At 46.3% G+C, this 19,313-nt stretch overlaps 1 protein-coding gene across 1 annotated transcript in view; it reads right to left on the minus strand.

The window, feature by feature from the left end:
* GPR139 (G protein-coupled receptor 139) overlaps window positions 1-14,866 on the minus strand; it is a 28,384-nt gene extending 13,518 nt beyond the window's left edge. The window contains exon 1 of the mRNA XM_005304758.4: window positions 14,572-14,866. Within this exon, the coding sequence (XP_005304815.1) occupies window positions 14,572-14,692 (121 nt within the window). The 5' untranslated portion in view covers window positions 14,693-14,866. The remainder of the gene's footprint in view (window positions 1-14,571) is intronic.
* Window positions 14,867-19,313: the final 4,447 nt, after the last annotated feature.

Below are 19,313 nucleotides of genomic sequence, written 5' to 3' on the forward strand. Positions count from 1 at the left end.
AATGATCCATTTCTTCAGCTCTTCAAGGGCATTTACAAGGTAACTCTGTTGAAGGCCACTGGCCAGTATTCATTTTCAGCCTAGTCAGCCAGTCAGCGCACCCAGGGTTTTTAAGTGCAGGTCTATACGGTAACTTGTCTGGCAGACAGTGAGTAATTCATTTCACTTGCACAGCATGGGCCTTTGGGTTTTCCTAGGCTGCTGGACTAGGATTTTTGTAGCCTGACTGATGGAGCAGACCTAATGGTACAACTCTAGGACTAATGCACTATACTGAAGGAAAGTGTGTGTGATATAATACAGGCCTCATTTTCCTCGCACTTACCACATCCTAATTCTCATCAGTGTGAGGCGTTTTAGGCCCCTGTGTTAACGCACCTGATCTATTGTGGGATGGATTGTAAGGGGGCAGTGGGGAGCAGCACCGTAAGCCTGTACTCAGGCAGGCACAATCTCTCCAAGGCTGCTCTTTGTGCATGCAGGGTGAACGTTCTGCTCCATCCTTGCCTCCTCCCTGTCCATGGGATCCACAGAGCACAGGAAGTGCAAGGAATGCATAGGAGCCACTGAGAATCTAGGCCCGTATGTGTACGTCCGTACCTCTATAGATGTGTACATATATACAGTGTGAGTGCATCTTTTTATGTGTATGTTATAATAGACAGCATGGGCACTGGATATAATAGGCAACACTTGGGCTGTGGTGCCCCCCTCCCCCACTCCCGCCTCCTCCCCTCTCTGCTCTGACCCTGACCTGAGGCTCCCAGAACTTGCTGCTGCTGCCTGGGGTGAATCTTCCTCCTCTCCTCTCCTCTCCTCCACCCCATCCCCTGCCCCCTTGGAGGTCCCCACAGCTGCCGGCCGCGTCTCTCCTCATTCCCCACTCCCCGCGGTGTGCGTGTGAGAGAGAGAGAGAGAGAGAGAATGCGAGTGGGGAGTCAGTGGCAGACATGAGGAGGCAAGTGGAGGTGATCCATGAGTAAGGGCAGGTCTACACTACAGCCGGGATCGACGCTCTGAGATCGATCCACCGGCGGTCGATTTAGCGGGTCTGTACTCTACCCCCGACGAGAAGAGTAAGGTAAGTCGACAGGAGAGTTTCTCCCGTCGACCCCCCATGGTGTAGACCCGTGGTAACTCGACCTCAGGTACGTCGACTCCCGCTACATTATTCATGTAGCTGGTGTTGCATAGTAGGGTAGGTCGACTTACTGCAGTAGTGTAGACATAGCCTAACTTTACACAGTGACAGATTTCAGAGTAGCAGCCGTGTTAGTCTGTATCCGCAAAAAGAAGAACAGGAGTACTTGTGGCACCTTAGAGACTAACAAATTTATTAGAGCATAAGCTTTCGTGGACTGCATCCGAAGAAGTGGGCTGTAGTCCACGAAAGCTTATGCTCTAATAAATTTGTTAGTCTCTAAGGTGCCACAAGTACTCCTGTTCTTCTTTTTACACAGTGAAAAAGCTTTGCAGAGATCACTGAAACTGTTAAAGAGCCATTGAAGTGGTAATGAAGCCCTTTAACAGGTATTTGCCAATGCCCAGGAAGCCTTTGGCCACATTCAGCTGGCTTTTATATTGTAGGAAAATGTGTTATTGGGGTTAAAAACAGTTTCCAAATGACGATTCTTCCGTTATTCTCTGTACCCAGAAGAAGTAACTGCTAACCTGGCTCAAGGAAGAGCTGACATAGCCAGTGAGTCTATTTCTCCATCTAGTCATTTTATTCAAATCCAGTTTAAGTAAATGAATCTGGCAGGGAATTCTGTATAAAAAAGGTGATTAAACTACCGCCTAAATGCAGGCTGTCACTGACAAGCACTTTTTCAAACGGAGAGATTAGGCTTCAGGTTAGCGCAGGTAGCCTGGCTTTTCGTCTCTCTCTATACAGCATACACCGAACTCCCTGCCACGCAGAGAAGAATCTATCTGGCAATTGAGCCTGTTCAGTTCCCTTGGGGAATGTTATTAGTGCTTTAAGGTGAAAAGCGGAGAGGGTGTCACGGGGGGGGGTGGGGGGAGGGGGAACAGCAGCAGGGTGAGCCTGCTGCACAGCAGGTGGTGGAGGGGGTCTTGTGGCAGGAGAGGAAAGGGTCTGGTGGGGGCGGGGTGAGGAGGCAAGCAGCAGGTGGGCAGGGGAGGAGGTGAGCAGAGGGAGGGATCTCGGGGGTGTGTGTGAAAAGGTGAGTGGCAAGTCAGCGGTGGGTGGGGCCTGGGGCAGAGCAGGGGTGGAGTGTGGGTGGGGCTGTGGGTGGAAGAGGCAGGACAAGGAGCTTGCCTCCTCCAGGGGACGTTTCACCCACTGCCCACGATAGACAGGGAGATAAAACACTACACCTAAGTCTCCCATCTCTTTCCCCCACCTACTGGTAGTATTGTGAAGAAGGCTGCACTGTAACAACACAGGTACTGGTCCTACAAGATCCTATGTGCCCTCTGCTCCCACTGAAGGCTGATTCGCTTCTCACTTACATCGGTTTTATGCTACTGCAGCTCCATCGACTTCAATGGAGTTACTCCTGATTTACACTGGAGTAAGTGACAGGAGAATCAGGCCCAATGACTTCAGTAGCAATTGAGGGCACATTAGTACTCAGGGAGGCGCTCAGCACCTCAGAGGATCAGGCCCATTATTACAGTTGACCACACTGAAAAAGCTCAAAGCAGGTTGCAGAAACACTTTTGGGTATTGGGGAGGGCAGAGGTTAAGAATATTTATTTTTAAATCTGTAACAATAAGCACCTTTCTCATTATGCACCTCACCAATACCTCGCAAATTATATTTGTGTCCATTATTTTAATGAGCTGGGTTTTAATGTATCTTAAAAGCAAGCACACAAAAGTGGAAGGAAATGAGCCTCATAGGTGTACTGTCCTCAAGCATTTTTATGGTCTCCTGATCAAAACTGAAATAGAATGGATGGTGATACACCACTTCTTCAATTATAACTGCAATGCAGAAGTGCTTTGGGGGAGAATGGCAGGGAGCACTTTAAGGCATGTAAACAAGTGTGTGTGTGGGGGGGGGAATAAAAAATTCCCAAACTCAGCTTCTCAAGATCTGGGCTGCTGACTTCCTACCAGAGTGGTATGGTTCCCTAATGGATACCCGTATTAAATGAAGACAAAGAATGCTTAACAGAATAGTGCCAAGAATATGCAAGGGTTTTAGTTTTTGGTTCAAAATATTTGGACAAGTCACTTTGGGCAAAGGCAGACCTAAATTTTCAAAAGTGATTCTAGATGCCTCAAATTTTGGCTACCCAATTTGAGGTGACTTAAAGGGGCCTGGTTTTCAAAGGTGGGTTCTCGGTGCTAGTCTGAATATCAAGCTGCCCTTAAGGTGTCTCAAGCTGAGCAGTCAAAATTGAGACACAAAATCATTAGACTCTTTTGAAAATTTACGCCACAATGCTTATACAAATATGAACAGTGCAAGATGGAAATTAAGGGCGGAGATGGTGCAGAATTTCATTGAGGGCCATATCCTAGTCCTTACTAAGTAATAACAGAGAGGATTTAGCCCTGTATTAACTTAAGTCCTGTTCCTGTAGAGAGATCCACAAGTACAGGCCTTTTGGGCTTTCTAACATGTCACCCAATTCAGTGGGAGTCCACGCTTTCAGATCTCGGGGCCAGCTTTGCTCACACTATAATGGGTCTTCTGCCTGAAGGAGTGAGTTAAAAACTTGTCTACATGGTGGGGTAATGCGCTGTATGGGGGTATAATTTCTACAGTGCACTAACCTATTGCACATTAAAGGTTCTCTAGTGCATTTTAAAGCAGCATTGTGTTAAAGTGAACGAGGGAACCTTTAGTGTCCACACAGACCAATTATTGCACAACACAACAGTGCACTTTAGAAATCACACCCCCATACAGTGCATTTCCCCACAGTGTAGACAAGCCCTTAGTAAGGCCCTCAGGATTTGGCTGTGTTTTAGCAATGGAGGGTATATTGACACTAGAGATTTTTGGCTTGCGATAGCTAACACATTTGTATGTGCTAGTCTGGGTACTCCACAATCATTTGTACTAAAACAAACGTTTGTGGAGTCTCACCACTTGCAAGTACAAACATGTTAGCTCCCTCAAATTAATTGGCAATCAATTAATTAATTTGAGTGGAACTCAAGTTTTTTAACAAATCCCCACCCCTCTAAAGGAAACATACCCTTAGTTACCAGACTGAGTTGTCTTTTACCAAGGAGGGAGAAGAAGTTAAACAGGTGTTATCTGAGGGCCTGGGGTGTGTTAGGAGGGCCCCATGCAGTACTGAACAATTCTGGTGAAGCAAACTATAAATAACACTTTATTTTAGAGGCCCCTGCTTGATGCTAACATAGATGTGTGACTCCTTTGGGTCTCCCTAAATATTGCTAGTCCCAGGCTTGCAGCATGGCTTCTGCTTTGTTCTCTACTGTCTCCTCTGAACAGTCCCACCTGCCCTATAAGCAGAGTAGGACGTAGCCAGATGGGATTAATGAAAATGATATGGTGCTGTCCTAAAGATGCTCTATCTACAGTCCCTTCCATCCAGGTCACCATTAGAGAGGCAGACACAGCACACCCTGAATTTGGACATCTGACTGTTTTATTCATGTACTAATTCAGGGGAAGGAGACTGGGATAGAGTGCAGGGGCACTGCAGGGTCCCCAGTAGACAAGGGGTTAACTCCAGCTTCACTTTCCCCTTCTCTTGCGGGAGAAAATGACTGTGGGTAGGGAGGGGCTTTGTACCAGGTGCTGAATGCAGGGTGAGCTCCAGGTTGGGGAATCTTCCTGTTCTGTTTCTTTTGCATAGGGTAAGTTGTTTTGATTTATGTTGTGAAGGACATGCTCCTGCTGACTTAGATCTGCTGAGTCACGCCCCCTATTTTCTGGAGGCGAGCAGAAAGAAAAGAGGAGAGGGAGCATTAAAAAGCAGAGCGGTAGATGGGTGGGGGAAGGAGGAGAGGATAGCAGGACTGTGTGATAAGGATACCTAATGTTTTTCAAAGATCCTCCGCTCCTAGAACAGCTCCTGGGGGCTCTGCAAATATTTGCCTGCTCAACATGAAAATTGACTCTGCTCTACATTTTGTACCACTGTCATTTCCAGGAAAAACCTCTGCTCGAATGTTTCTTCCCAGATAAACGAATTTTAGTAATTTCCCCTCCACACGTCTTTGTATTTTGCAGCCTGCTAAGCTTTCCATGTATTGCACCTTGTCTCAGCACGAACACCACTGCTTCCCACTCAGTCCTTGACCTGGCAAAAAAACACACAATACCCCTTGTTTTCATATGTCCAGAAATTTGCAGTTGTGTTCTGTACTGTACATCTGATTCACAATGATGTCCCCTTCTGAAATAACATGGATGCTGCCTTTCATTCCAGTGACCTTGTAGTCCAACTGGGGACAGTTTAGCAGACACTTCCCCAGACATATTGACCAGACTAAAGGTCTCTAATACACACTCCTTCCTGTCACCCTTTTTTGTGCAGGATGATTGCTACGGATCTATTTTTTTCTCAGCATCCATCATTCTTTAAAAAACAGACAATCATTTTGCCATTGAAAGTAACTCATTTCAAGCGCTTATGCAGCAGTTCTGTCCGTCTCTATGCACTCGCCCTACCTAATGGAGTATAACATCTCTCAGCATCTCTTTGTTGGCTAAGCTACTGGATCAGTCACTTATTCTTACTGTCTTAGTCTCATACCAGTCAGAAGTGCTGCCCAATCCACTCTCTGCCCCTGCTTAAACAGGGTACCATACACACGCTTTGGGCCCCATCCAGTGCTCATTAAAGTCAATGGAAAGATTCCCGTTGACTAAAATGGGTGCTGGAGAATTTAGTGCCCATTTATTGTGTGAACTCCATTTAATGAACAATGGTTGAACTGAGTTCTTTCTTCCAGTTTGGAACACAGCATAGATCCATTCCCGCATTTGCAAATCTTCCTGTAGTATTACTGTCTTGCAGTTACGTTGATATGATTCCTGTCTTGCCCACATACTGAGGGTCTAACTGATCACCATATTTGGGATTGGGAAGGTATTTTCCACAGGGTCAGATTGGCAGAGACCCTAGGGTTTTTTTGCCTTCCTCTGCAGTATGGGGCATGGGTCACTTGCAGATTTAAACTAGTGTAAATGGTGAATTCTCTTTAAACCTGCGATCTGCGATCTTTAAACCAGGATTTGAGGACTTCAGTAACTCAGCCAGAGGTTAGGGGCCTATTTGAAGAATACACTGTAAAAACACTGCTGAGGTTCTGTGGCCTGCAATGTGCAGGAGTTCCGACTAGATCAGCAGTTCTCAAACTGTGGGTCGTGACCCCGTTTTAATGGAGCCACCAGGGCTGGCGTTAGACTGGCTTGAAGCTGGGGCCAAAGCTGAAGCCTGAGCCCCACCCCCTGGTTATAGCTCCCTGCCCGGGGTTGACGCCCTGGGGCTTTGGCCCCCCTCCTTGAGGTGGTGGGGCTCAGGCTTTGGTTTTGCCTCCCACCCCCAGAGCAGCAGGGCTCGGGGGGCTCAGGCCTTGGTTCCCCCTCCTGGGGTTGTGCAGTGATTTTTGTTGTCAGAAGAGGGTCATGGTGCAGTGAAGTTTGAGAACCCTTAGACTAGATCAGGGGTCAGCAACCTTTCAGAAGTGGTGTGCCGAGTCTTCATTTATTCACTCGAATTTAAGGTTTCACGTGCCAGTAATACATTTTAATGTTTTTAGAAGGTCTCTTTCTATAAGTCTATAATATATAACTAAACTATTGTTGTATGTAAAGTAAATAAGGTTTTAAAATGTTTAAGAAGCTTCATTTAAAATTAAATTAAAATGCAGAGCCCCCCGGACCGGTGGCCAGGACCCTGGCAGTGTGAGTGCCACCGAAAATCAGCTCATGTGCTGCCTTCGGCACGCGTGCCATAGGTTGCCTACCCCTGGACTAGATGATCACGATGGTCCCTTCTCACCTTAAAATCTATGAGTCTAGAACAGAGGTGGGCAAACTATGGCCCATGGGACCATGCTGCCCAGCCTTTGAGCTCCCAGCTGGGGAAGCTAACCCCTGGCCCCTCCCCCGCTGCTCTTCCTCCCCCACAGCCTCAGCTCGCTGTGCCGCCAGCGCTCTGAGCGGCGGGGCTGCAAGCTCCTGCCGGGCGCACAGCTGCCAGTCATGGTGCTCTGAGCGGCATGGTAAGGGGGTGGGGAGCGGGGGGGTTGGATAAGGGACAGGGGGGCAGTGAGGGGACAGGGAGCAGGGGGTGGTTGGATAGGCGTGAGAGTCCCGGGAGGCCTGTCAGGGGGCTGGGGTGTGGATAGGGGTCGGGACAGTTAGGGGACAGGGAGCAGGGCAGGGTTGGATAGAGGGTGTGGTCCCGGGAGGTAGTTAGGGGCAGGGGGTCCCGGGAGGGGGCGGTCAGGGGACAAGGAGCAGGGGGGGTTGGATGGGTCGGAGGTTCTGAGGGGGGCAGTCAAGGGGCGTGAAGTGGAAGGGGGCGGATAGGGGGCGGGGACCAGGCTGTTTGGGGAGGCACAGCCTTCCCTACCCAGCCCTCCATGCAGTTTCAGAATCCCGATGTGGCCTTCAGGCCAAAAAGTTTGCCCACCCCTGGTCTATAAGATACAAAAGGATCCAATGCACTTTACTCAGTTGCCTGGAAACAGGAATACTATGTGTTGATTGCTGAATAACATGCAGTGGAGTTTGCATGTCCCTCATACTTCTAGTGGCCAGCAAACAGTTCTCATTGGCTGTTCTGAGATTTTCTGTGTCTGAAGAGGATTTAATTTACCAGATGCAGAGAATCCAGAATGGATGGGGCAAATTTGTCCTCATAGTTCAAATGCACTTTTTAAGGACTATGCTAAACATACATCTACCACTGCCCACTTCAGTATTTGCTGTGTATTCCTTGTGAATGACACTGACAAAACTACAGCCTCCTTGTATGCCCCCCACCCCACGCCATTGGCACTATGCTGCCTATCATGCTAACTGTGTTGCACCCTTTAGCATTTAGGTAGGTAAAAAAACTACACCTGTCCAAGTCTCCTCTTTCCATTCCAGAAGTGTATTGCAAGGAAGGCTACACTTTAAAGACATTGAGCTTGATCCCTCCAGGTGCTAGGTGCCTCAACTCCCATTGAAATAATTGGGCCTGATTTGCCTCTCATTATACTAGTTAAGATCCCTCCCTTCCTCTTTTTTTTTTTTACACATCATAAGATTTCTTGTGCTCATCTTCAAGACCCTGGACAGTTCTTCCCTTTGTGATGTGTCCACCCCTCCTACACCATCTCTTCCCTTCTCTACTTGGCCAATGCCAGTAGCCTTGACTGCAAGCAGACTTCAAACGGTTGCAGCAACCCAGACGTTCTCTGACAAATAGGTCTTGCTGCCTCCTGCATGAAGTCCATGTTTCGCTTACAGACGCAAAAACATCTTTATCCTGAGACTAAAGGTCAGAATCTATCAAACCTGAGTACTACTTGTATTGCTATACGGGTCAGAAACCCGGACCGGCTTACAGGCAAACTTGCAGCGGCTCAAGGCATTCAATAGGCACTGTCAGCACCAAATCCTGAGCATAAAGTGGTTTGACTTTGTGCAAAATGTCACAATCTCACAAAGATCTGGCCTTCCTTCACTCAGGCATTATATTCAAAAGCAGCGTTGCATGTTCTTTGGCCAGGTTGCCAGGATGGGCCAACACACCCCAGCACACCATGCTCTCAAACTCTCCATCGACACACACACGGGTACACGCCCTGACCATACTTGGCGCTGCCCCAGAGATTCGTGGATTTGCAGGATTGAGCCCTATCTGGGAACTTCACTACACAACCCTCATGTAACGCCATCAACTATGGTCACTGAGGCCGGTGCAATGGCCTTAGGAGACTATGATGATGAATAGCCTTGACAGACTACCCGATCTCTCCTCCCACAATCATCTCTATGCCCTCTTTCATGCAGCCCCCCATCTGCATAGATTACCCTCATTGAACTGACCTGTCAGGCTGTTACCCTCTCCTCCTTCAAATTCCTCCTAGAAATCAGCCAACCAATAATGGATAGGCTATTGGGTGGTGGCCGCAGCTGATTTGCATGCATTTAATTTTTTTAATGTATTGTAACCTTTTCCCCAATCCTTCAGCTGTTGCTTGTTTTATTAGATTATAGGTGCTTCCAGACAGGGATACTGGTTGCTCTCTGTGCATGGACATTGGGCTTAGTGCATTGTGTGTATCGGAAGGATGAATAATAATACCATACCACTTCAGTATGTCACTCTAAAAATGTGGAACATCCTTAGCTCCCCATGGCTCTTATGCACCAAAGTCAAAGCATCTCACTACAGGTTCCCCATTTTGGAATTGCTCCATCTGCAAAGCATGTCCAAAGCTGCTTCCTGGGGTTAAAAAGGCCCCATTTTGCAGTTTAATCCATGTATATTGTTTGAGAAGTGAACACAAAAAGCATGTAGAGCTGGAGAAATGAATGTGCAGACTTTGTTTCTGAAAGCAGCCAGTCCAGGATGGCAGTTTCCATGGGAGTCTGCATAACCCTGCTCTTTGTCCCAGGAAGCTGTAACACTGCTGGACAGGTCCTTTGAAGGTACCTTTAACAGAAGTGCTCTACTAAAGCACTTGTTAGAGGAGGTAACTGAAACTTAGCACAGTCTATCCCTAGTAGCTATAGTGTAAGCAATGGTACATTCTGGAGCTCAGTGGTGTTATTGGATATCTTGCACATAACAGGGCCAAATTTTGCTCACGTTCTCAGTGTAAACAAGAGTAGCAATCGCAGCATGCGCTCCAAAAGCGCACACTACCACTGGATAAGGGGAACGCTTACACATAGATAAGGGGAAAGCTGTTGCTGCTGCCTTCTCCATTCTAGCTGTGGTACTGTATACAACCAATTGGACTAGGTGATTGCATCTAACCCTACCATGCTGCTGCTGTACTCTCCAATGAAGCAGAAATTGGAGTAATCGCCAAACATCCTCAAGAGATAGTGCTGCATTTGTGCCTGACTCTCCTAGCAGTGTTTTGGGGGCATTTGAGGGCAAGTGTCTTTAGTTGCAGCTGTCTTGTCTAGCTTTAGTTGCAGCTGTCTTGTCTAGCTCTCTTACTAGAGAAGAGACTAGTTTGGTAGCTTGGTTGTTCTTTGTTTCTTCACCCATCAGCCCTAATTTTGACTGATTCAAAGCAATTCTTCCCTCTCCTTTCTGCCCCATACACCTAACGCCTCTTCTCTACTGATGTTTTCTAGCTTCCCCCACCCCCCCCTTAGGCTCTCACACCAAATCGAGAAAAAATTCCATTAGCCCTGTTAGCCAAATGGGCTCGTTTCCCCCAGCCCCACCCCTGCAGCCCTCACTAAACCCACCAGCCCACCAAAGAGAAACTCTAGAAACCGTCCCCTTACCCACAGAAAACACTAACCATGGCAACAACATTGTAGGGGGATTGTCCCTTTAAACCACTGCACTTTCTAGCCATTGAACTACTGAAATAACTACATTTCCAGCAGCCTTTGTGCACTCTGCTCCTACCAGACACACATTTTCTTTGTTTCTGCATTGAGAGGCTGGATTCTGCAGATCAAGGGCCTGATTCTGTAGCCTTGCTCCTGTCACACAGGCTAATTACTCACGTGAGAAGATGTTACCTAGTGTGAATGAGGGTCTGTAGCATCTATCCCCAAGTGAATATCCCGCAAAAGTATATTGCAGGAAGCATAACTTAGCCTTTGGCCATCCATGTTTAGACAGGTTTCCTCTTCCCTCAGGGCTCATCTATGCCTCTAGGGCACAAATCTGCATTTGGGTGGTGTGGAACCACCCTGCATTGGGCGGCTCTCCGGCATACAGGAGCAGCACATCTGTTGCCATACCTCTTTATGGGGGTGCAGCATAGCTCATTCCTCCTAGTGTGCCAGTTACTCTCCACAGGCCTATCGGAGGGAGTGGCAGTATGGTGAGGTCATATCCCTGTTCTCCCTCCCTCTTTGGAGCTCTCTGCGCCCCTAGAAGGATAGGGAGGGAGCAATCCCTGTGCTGTCCTGACAGCAGGGACAGCAATTATGCCTGGGCCATACGAGTGAGGGGATAGGGCTTCTTGCACCTTTACTGCACGCTGCGTGCATCCACGTTGCACAATGCAGCTTCCACGCAAAGCCGTTGAGCTGAAGAAATTTCCTTTTTACAGTAGGACAAAAAATCCAAACAATAATAAAATGATTTTATCACACCTTTAAAAACAGCGGCAAAGAATTAACCTTTTGCATTTCAACGAGGTATTGCACAGACACTATGTCTGTGTGTGAGGCCAGGACCTAGATCTTCCTCTCTTTCAAGTTCTCAGAATTACAAAAAAACAAACTAGCTCAAACCAGGGAACCTCGGGGTCTTTATCATTTAGACAAGGAGACTCAAATACCCCTACAATATTTTGTAAAAGCAGCAGTGCAATACCAGAATGAAATCCATGAATTTCTTATGCACTCAGCATGCTGTATATGTACAGTTCTCTTGGATGTTAATGCCAGTATTATCTACAGATAACATATATTGAATAAGGTAAGCCAAATGTATCTCTGATACAACTCCTCTGAACTCACTGGAGTTACATTAGGCATCATTTTGGCTCATAGTATCAAGCAGTTTTTTGGTGTGGTTTTTTTAACTATTATCAATGCCATTTTTCCTAATCAAATGGATGTATGTTCCAGGAAATATTCACATCACCCTTGCTAATTTGTGTCATGCAGCAACTCTAACTGTATATTCCTGGGTGGATCATGGTAGGTTCATAATTAGAATGTATTGTACATCTGCAATTGTGTAAGTATAGGCAGAACATTCATTAATGGATTTCCTAGTGTCTGCATGAAGGATCTTCCCAATTCAGGTAGATGTAGCACCTCATTGCTTCCTAATAACCTACTACTCGTATATTCTTAAGGTGGTCTTGGTCACGTCCTATTGGGCAGGTGTCAGTATCAGACTCCACGATGGCATCATTGTTGACTGCCATGGCCCAGAGGCCAAGCATGGAAACTGTACCTTTTCTCCCCACCTGGTGGAGTCCCTTCAAGTCAGGGCTGAGGCACAGCGTGGCTGCACAGTGGAGAGGCTTGCCTGTGCTTTGTGGCTAAATACAGGACTTAACTTTCCAGTTCTCTATGATTTGCCAGGCATCAAAATTTAATTATAGATGAGAAAAAAAGGCACAGTGAATATCAATTCATGTGCTGGGTACCAATTTCATATGTACTGTAGCCACTGTTCAGACCCAGGGCTCTCACTGTCTGATTCAAAAAAATGTATGAACTAATGGCTTGAAGAATAATTTTCTAAACAAAAGTAGCTAAGGTGAAAAAAAGCATTTAGAAATCAGTTAATATTTTATCAGTGCTGCTTGCCATTTACAAGATGTTTTAAATACACCCGGGTATGTATATAACTATATATTGCATTATCAAAAATATTGATTCATCTTGACAAAAAAAAAAAGTTCTAACATTTCCCTCTATTCTTGCTTGTCAAGAGGAATCATTATTAAAGATATTTTTAAACAGTAATTTTTAAACCATGTTTTTTTCTGGATGTAGTGCTGGGTTGGCAGTTCTGGATACTGAAGCCCTTTGTTTAGCCATAGAACTGGTATAGCACGGACTGTCTTCCCTACCACGATGTCTGAGTGTTGACCTGACGTGACCACTTCTAGGAGTGAGAAAGTTCAGTCTCCACAGCTTACTCAGTGCTTGTCCTGTGCTGGGACAAACATACCAATCTGAATCAATTGTGGCAGAGGTGGGTTTTGTGCTGTCTAATGGCAGTGCAAGCTCCAGGCATACTGACACTCTAGAGGCAGACTGTTCTACCTTTCCTGGTTAAACCAAGTAGCCCCTCCTCTCTTTCCCTTCTCCTGTTGTCACTTCTCATCTTTCCCCCTTTTCTGTGGGAGAACTTGTTTTCTGGCTAGCCAGCCTCTGGTCTATATTCTTGGGATGAGCTTTTGATGCTCACAACTGCACTCATAGGAAATCAGTGGAGTACTGCCATTGACTTCAGTGAGTGAGGGATCAACCCCTGGAGCAGTGGGTCATGTGGGCCTGACTAGATTCTTTAACTAGCTGCCCAGGCTATAGGGATGGGCTCCTGGAGCATGCTGGTTTTCTAGCTGCCCAGATACTTTCTGCACTGGAATTCTGTGGAGTCACAGTTCCTTGCTCACGTGCGGAATCTGAGATACCTTGATCCTAAAGCTACCCTTGTCCACTGGGAGCTGGTCTGAGATAAGCCAGCAGCAATCTGACAATAACAATTTTTAATTAATCCTCACATGGGCAGGCAACATACAGATACACGACTTCATGTCCCAACGCCAATCCCCTGAACCCTCCAGTCCTCAATACCATTTTACTTGAAATGGCCAAATTAATTATTTTGGAAACTTGATTAAGAACTGAGACGATGTACATCAGGTTCTGAACCAGAGAGCACTTGGACAGGTGCATTATAAGCAACTGGAACTGTTTGCTAACCCCTCCTTCTCCCCCCCCCATTAAAGAGAAGAAGACAGACCCTTCATTAAAGAGAAGAGAAAAAACATTACCTATACATGTAAAATACATGTCCTAATAAGTATATCATAAGAAATGTCTCATGTTAATCCACATAGTTTAATAAAACAAGCTTCCCATGTATTTAAAAATTAAAAGTTCCACACTCATCACATATTACAACATTTAACTTTAATTAGAAATTCACCACCTCTTTTTTTAAAGATAATGCCTGGAGTTTTTCTAAAGTTTTAGCAACAATGTTAGGAAGAGACTGTTATTTGTTTAGACAGAGAGAAGGTTTGCCTAATGATGTAAAACAAGCAACTAACCAGAAATACCATCCAAAAGCAGAATTATTGTCTTGTAGATTTGGATCTGTAGAGATTCCTGTCCTTAATATAAATGTATTCACAGCAGAACAATGCCTTGCTCCTCTACACACACATTTATCTGTGAGACTATGTACCGTTTTACTGTACCAATGAAAGTAAGCCAATAAGAAAGTACTCCTGTATTGCAAACAACCAAAGTCTCTGAACATCAGAATTTTCTTGGAGCTCTGTGCAGTAGCTGGACCTTGGATATGTCATTAAAAAAAAAGGATCTCAGTGAACATACACTGCAAACAGGACTTGATTTTGGATGAGTCTTTTTCTAACCGTTGACCTATAACTCTATGCACGTGCAACACCCGCCCCCCTCTCCCACAACTGTCCTCCAGCGTAAGTGGCTCCAAGACTGTTTGCTTTTTATTCTAAAATGATTTGGAGTCAGAATAATTCCGCTCCATCCCTCGGAATCTTTCCTTAAAGACTAAAAACTTTCTCCACTTGCTGGCTGAGTTCAGATGTCAGGACAAGTCGATTGCTCCTAAACAAACAGTCACGGCTCTGCTTTTAAAATATACCGAGGCAAACCTCATCTCTTAAGGGCGATCCTCTGGGGCCAGGCAGAGCCTTTGGGGGTGCCGCTGGAGAGCCGGGCAGAGGGTGGCACTCACCTGGCAGCCCGAGGCAGAGCAGCAAGCTGTAGTAGATGACAGGTACATATCCCAAGCCACAGCCATACTTGTGGTGAGCCAGGAGGGAGCCGTTGTGGACGTGGATGTGGTTGTACTCCATTGAGTTGTCCTTCTCCTGCTGCTGTTCCGTCAGCACATGGAGGGGCAGCGATGCTCAGCCTCCTCTCGCCCAGCATCAGCGACTGTGTGTCTTCCGCGCCCCCGCGGGCTCCCCCGCCCTCCCGCACCTGCTGCGCCCGGGATTGTCATCGGGAGCAAGCGCGCCCGGCCGCCTGCAGCACATGGTGCGCACACATGGCTGCTCCCAGCAATGCAGCGAGCGGGGGGGCGCCGGCGCTGCTGCAAGGCTGCTGCTCGCCAGCCCGGGCTCACCGCGGGGTTCACGTGCACAGCGCCGGGGGTGCATTGCAAGTGCCGCTTGGCGCCTGCCTCCCCCTCCCCTGACTGTGCGGCCCCGGGCCGGGTCCCCGCCCTCCTAGGCCCGGGACTGGGCGTGCACCAGGCTCCCCCGCTTCAAACAAAAGCGAACAATAGCCCCCGCTCGTTGCTCTCGCACCGGGAGCCGCGTGCCTGCAGCTCGGCAGCGGGTGGCCGGCAGGGGGCTGGCGGCGGGTCCTGGGCGTGTAGTGGGAGGCATGGTTCAGCCTGCAGGAGGGTGTCGCTGGAGTGCCCGAGTCCGACCGCTGCTTTCCCGGTCAGGGCAGGCTGGTGAAACAGCGCCGCTTTCCCTCAGGGAGCCCCCCCCCTCCATTGCCGGGGAGACCCGCTCCAGACACTGGCCCTGCTGCGGGTTAATGGGTTTTTTTGTCATCAGGCAGCGTCCTGGTGGGTTTACATTAAACCCGCACAAAGGCGTTGTATCATCCCAGTGTAGCGGAGCCTCCCCGGGACCCAGCGCTAGTGACCAAGGACCAGCTCTCTTACGGGAGTTAGGCGCCTGAATACTTGGAGGAGCTGATCCAGCAGCCATTGAAGTCATTGGACCTCTACAAACTCGATTAAACTGGTGCGATTATTTGCACTATGGTTTGAAGGCCACCAGATTGGGTCAGTTGTTGGGCCCAGAAGCAGGGTCCTAGAGGGAGAATATTCTGCCACTCATCCTGGAGAGCTCTTCTCCAAAAGCCAACAGCATGTGAAAGAGACCCCAGCTTGGCCTTCCTAGTGAAAGGGGAACAGATTGCCCTAGGAGGGGGCATGAAAGGGGGAGGCTTTTGTTTTCAAACTTGCCAAACAAGTCAATTACATTTAAAGAAGGGGGGGGGGGGGGAGCAAACAGGATTTACTACTGCTCTGCCTGTCTGTTAAGTCGCAACCCTGAGTTATGAATTGAAACAGGCCCTGGATGAGGTGATAAATGCAAAAAATCAGGGTTTACTCCTGTAAAATGGAAACACCAACTCAATATTAATTATAGTGTCGGCACTGTCCCCACACTGCTGGAATATGGGCTACATAGGTCGGTAGGGATGGAATAAATAATTTACTCCTATGAGTTAGGGATGTGCCACAATACACATGTGGAAGAGCAAAGTGGAGCTCATCCCAAGCACTTGAAAAATTAACTCTACCAATCCCCTTATGTTGTGTGCTCAGTTGATACCGCACTTGGCTTTCTCTATATACACGACAATGAATAGTACATGGTATGTTTAATTAGGAAAGCATTTAGCCATATTTTTAATAGATAAGCTAGGTGGAGTTCAATGCGTTGTGGAAAAGCTAGGTATGGCTATATGTGAGTAGGTCAGATGATGGTATACTGGGGCATTTATGGAGATAGAGGTTAAGTAAGATGGTTACCTGATTGTAAGGCATTCTTTCTTCATGCAAAGAATGAGGCCTTGATCCACCAAAGCATTTAGGGTTCAATCTACTGCCCATCAAAGTCAATGGAAAGAATTCCATAGATTTCAACGGGCATTGGATCAGGCCTAAGAACATGCTCAGTATTAAGCATGTGAATATTCCTGTTGAAGTCGATAGGACTACTCCGATGGATAAAATTAAGCCTGTGCTTTGAGGGTTCTGGGCCTGAAAGACCATTCAGAAGCATTGCTTGTCCTACATGCTGAGCATCTTACAGAATCAGATTGTAACTGTATAAACAAAAGCTGTGTTTTGGTGATTGCCCCAGTGTGGCAGCTAACATTTTCACACTGAATTCTAAAGCGTACCTAATGTAGGCTTATACCACGGCTAAATGAATGAAATAGTATTGTTATTAGTAGGTGCACAGAAGTATGCCTGGTGGTTTACAGAACCAAAGATACAGTCTGCCCAAAAGACCCGATAATGTAGATTTAGATATAAGATAGTGAAGGAAATAAACTATAGTTGGGGAGAGGAGGGGTAGGGCAATAGTAAGATCTTGTGGCTATTTAATAAAGACATGCATATCATGATGGTTCCATCCGTTTTTTTAGAATGTGCTTTAATTTACTTCTGCTTGATAGCACAAACAGCAAGGGGCAATTGCCCTGGTCTTAACTCACTTACGCATGTGAGTTACTTTACAGCTGTGACTAGTTTTAGTAATTTCAATGGGATTGCTCATGTGTGTATATATACTCATGTGCTTAAGTCTTTAATGGACTGGGACCCCTCTGACTACACACCCACACAGTTCTGTCAAGTGTCACAAATTAAACAAACTGGAAAAAACAGAGGGACTCTTTCCCCCAATATACTCTTTCAGCTAGTGTCATCCTAAATGTAATTTTAAATGAAAGTAGGGTAACATTTTCCAGTACGATTTTTAAATTGTGTCCCTTTAAAAAGGGACCTTTGGAAATGGCTCGCCCAAATGCCATCAAAAGTACACACAAAAAATAGTGTAATGTATGAGGACATAAAATCCACAGCCTTGTTGATACATCTCTGCCTTGTTTTTCCACATCTTGCATTTGAATTTTTTTATAGTCTAATTTTCTTCTTGCGCTACAGCAATAGGACTAATGAGGAGAGATATCTCTCATTAGGTGCAGAAAGAGAAGAGGTGGTTCCTGGAATCTTCCCTGTAGGAATAATACATCAAAAGGGACTGAAAAGTATGACTCACCATTTCAAATATAATCTAGGTTTATCTGCAAAGAAACATACAAAAGGAGATGACAAAGGCGCAGTGTCTTGGCAATGCTGCAGTGATAGAGTCATAGAGCCTGACACACTGTGTTGACACTTATCTGACTCCATTGACTTTTAATTTACAAGTGTGAGATCCATAGAATCAAGAAGCTGAGAAAACTTGTGTGTCCTTCTGTTTCCTATTGCTCATTTCCATTGTTTTGTCTAGCCTACTTTTAAATGTTCTAAATAATGGGGATTCCCTTGAGAGACTATACTGATGCTTGCATTAGTTTCTTTGGAACTAATGCAGTCCCAGTGCACAAGCCTAATAGATGGCTGTGTTCTAGGGAGAGCTGTGGGAGGACAGAAGAGGAAATAATCATCTGCTATCCCTACACCTCTCCCATGGCTGCTGCTACAGCCTTAAAGCTGTAATAGAGTCTGTATGGGCGGAGTAATCAGAATATCTGCATCACGTCAGTTCCACTGGCCTTTCGCCGGCCTACCCTTCCCCATCTACAAATGTGCTCCAAATGCTATGGGACAGGAAGTCCCTGAACTGTTCACATGGCTCCCTCTATGGGTTCCCAGAATCCTGCCCCTTCCTCAGTGAGGTGCCCTGATACTACAGTGTTGAGTGTGGTATAAAAATCTATATGGAATTCCTCACTAGCTCATAGCAATGCAGCAGCCATCAGGTCCATCAACAGCCTGAATTTGCGCACAGAATTGTTCCCTCTGACTCAGTGCTTGGCCACTGTTGCTGTGCTCTGTTCATTGCCTCATTCCACCACAGAGGCAGCTGCGTTTTATGGTGGGCAAAGAGCACCCTAGATATAATGGGACAGGCTCTCAACTGGTGTAAATTGAGACCACTCCACTGAAGTCAAGTACAGAACATTAAATGCTTTGGGATATATCAGGATGAAAGGCCCTGCCTAAGTGTAAAGTTTATTCTTACCTTCACTGTGTACAAGAGCAATCTGAGATTTTTGTTTTCAAACCTACTTTTTGGCACAAACTAAAGGAGGGTTGTTACCTCACCTTGACTCTGCTTTATTTGTCTTAGTCTTACAGATGCCTCATAGCACAATCTGGAGATGAACATATGTCCTCATGATACACATTGGCAATACTCGAAAACAACCATGTGTCTCACTGTGATGGAGGATGTTTATTTATTCCCTTACAAGTTCACAGTCTTTGTTTCCAAAGGGACAGCATCTGAGTGGATCAGAAAGCCTACGATCAGAGGAGCCTTTATCAGTATTGCATCCCTTCACTTCAGGCTATATTCCAATGCCTTTGGAGTTGATCTCATGGTGCTTGCTGCATCTAGAATCATACAATTATTGCTTATAAACAGCCACGTGCTCAGATATTGAATGACATTTATTGATCTTTCCCAAAGGACGGTTTGTTCTTTATATGACATGTTAAATAAGAGATGGATGGACTTAGCTTTTAAAATTCCAAAGCCACTGGAGATTTGTGAGGTTTCAGTTTTTCAAAAGAACTGAGCCTTACCCTTCAGTTGACAACCACCAGTCCTGGGTGGGAGTGAAGATTTCAATAACAATTTAGTCACACGTTCCTTCAGCCAATCAGGATGTAGAGTGAAAACAATGACGGCATCAAGAGGAAAGAGCAAC

Source organism: Chrysemys picta, chromosome 10 (genome assembly GCF_011386835.1).
Source record: "Chrysemys picta bellii isolate R12L10 chromosome 10, ASM1138683v2, whole genome shotgun sequence".
Classification (NCBI taxonomy): Eukaryota; Metazoa; Chordata; order Testudines; family Emydidae; genus Chrysemys; species Chrysemys picta.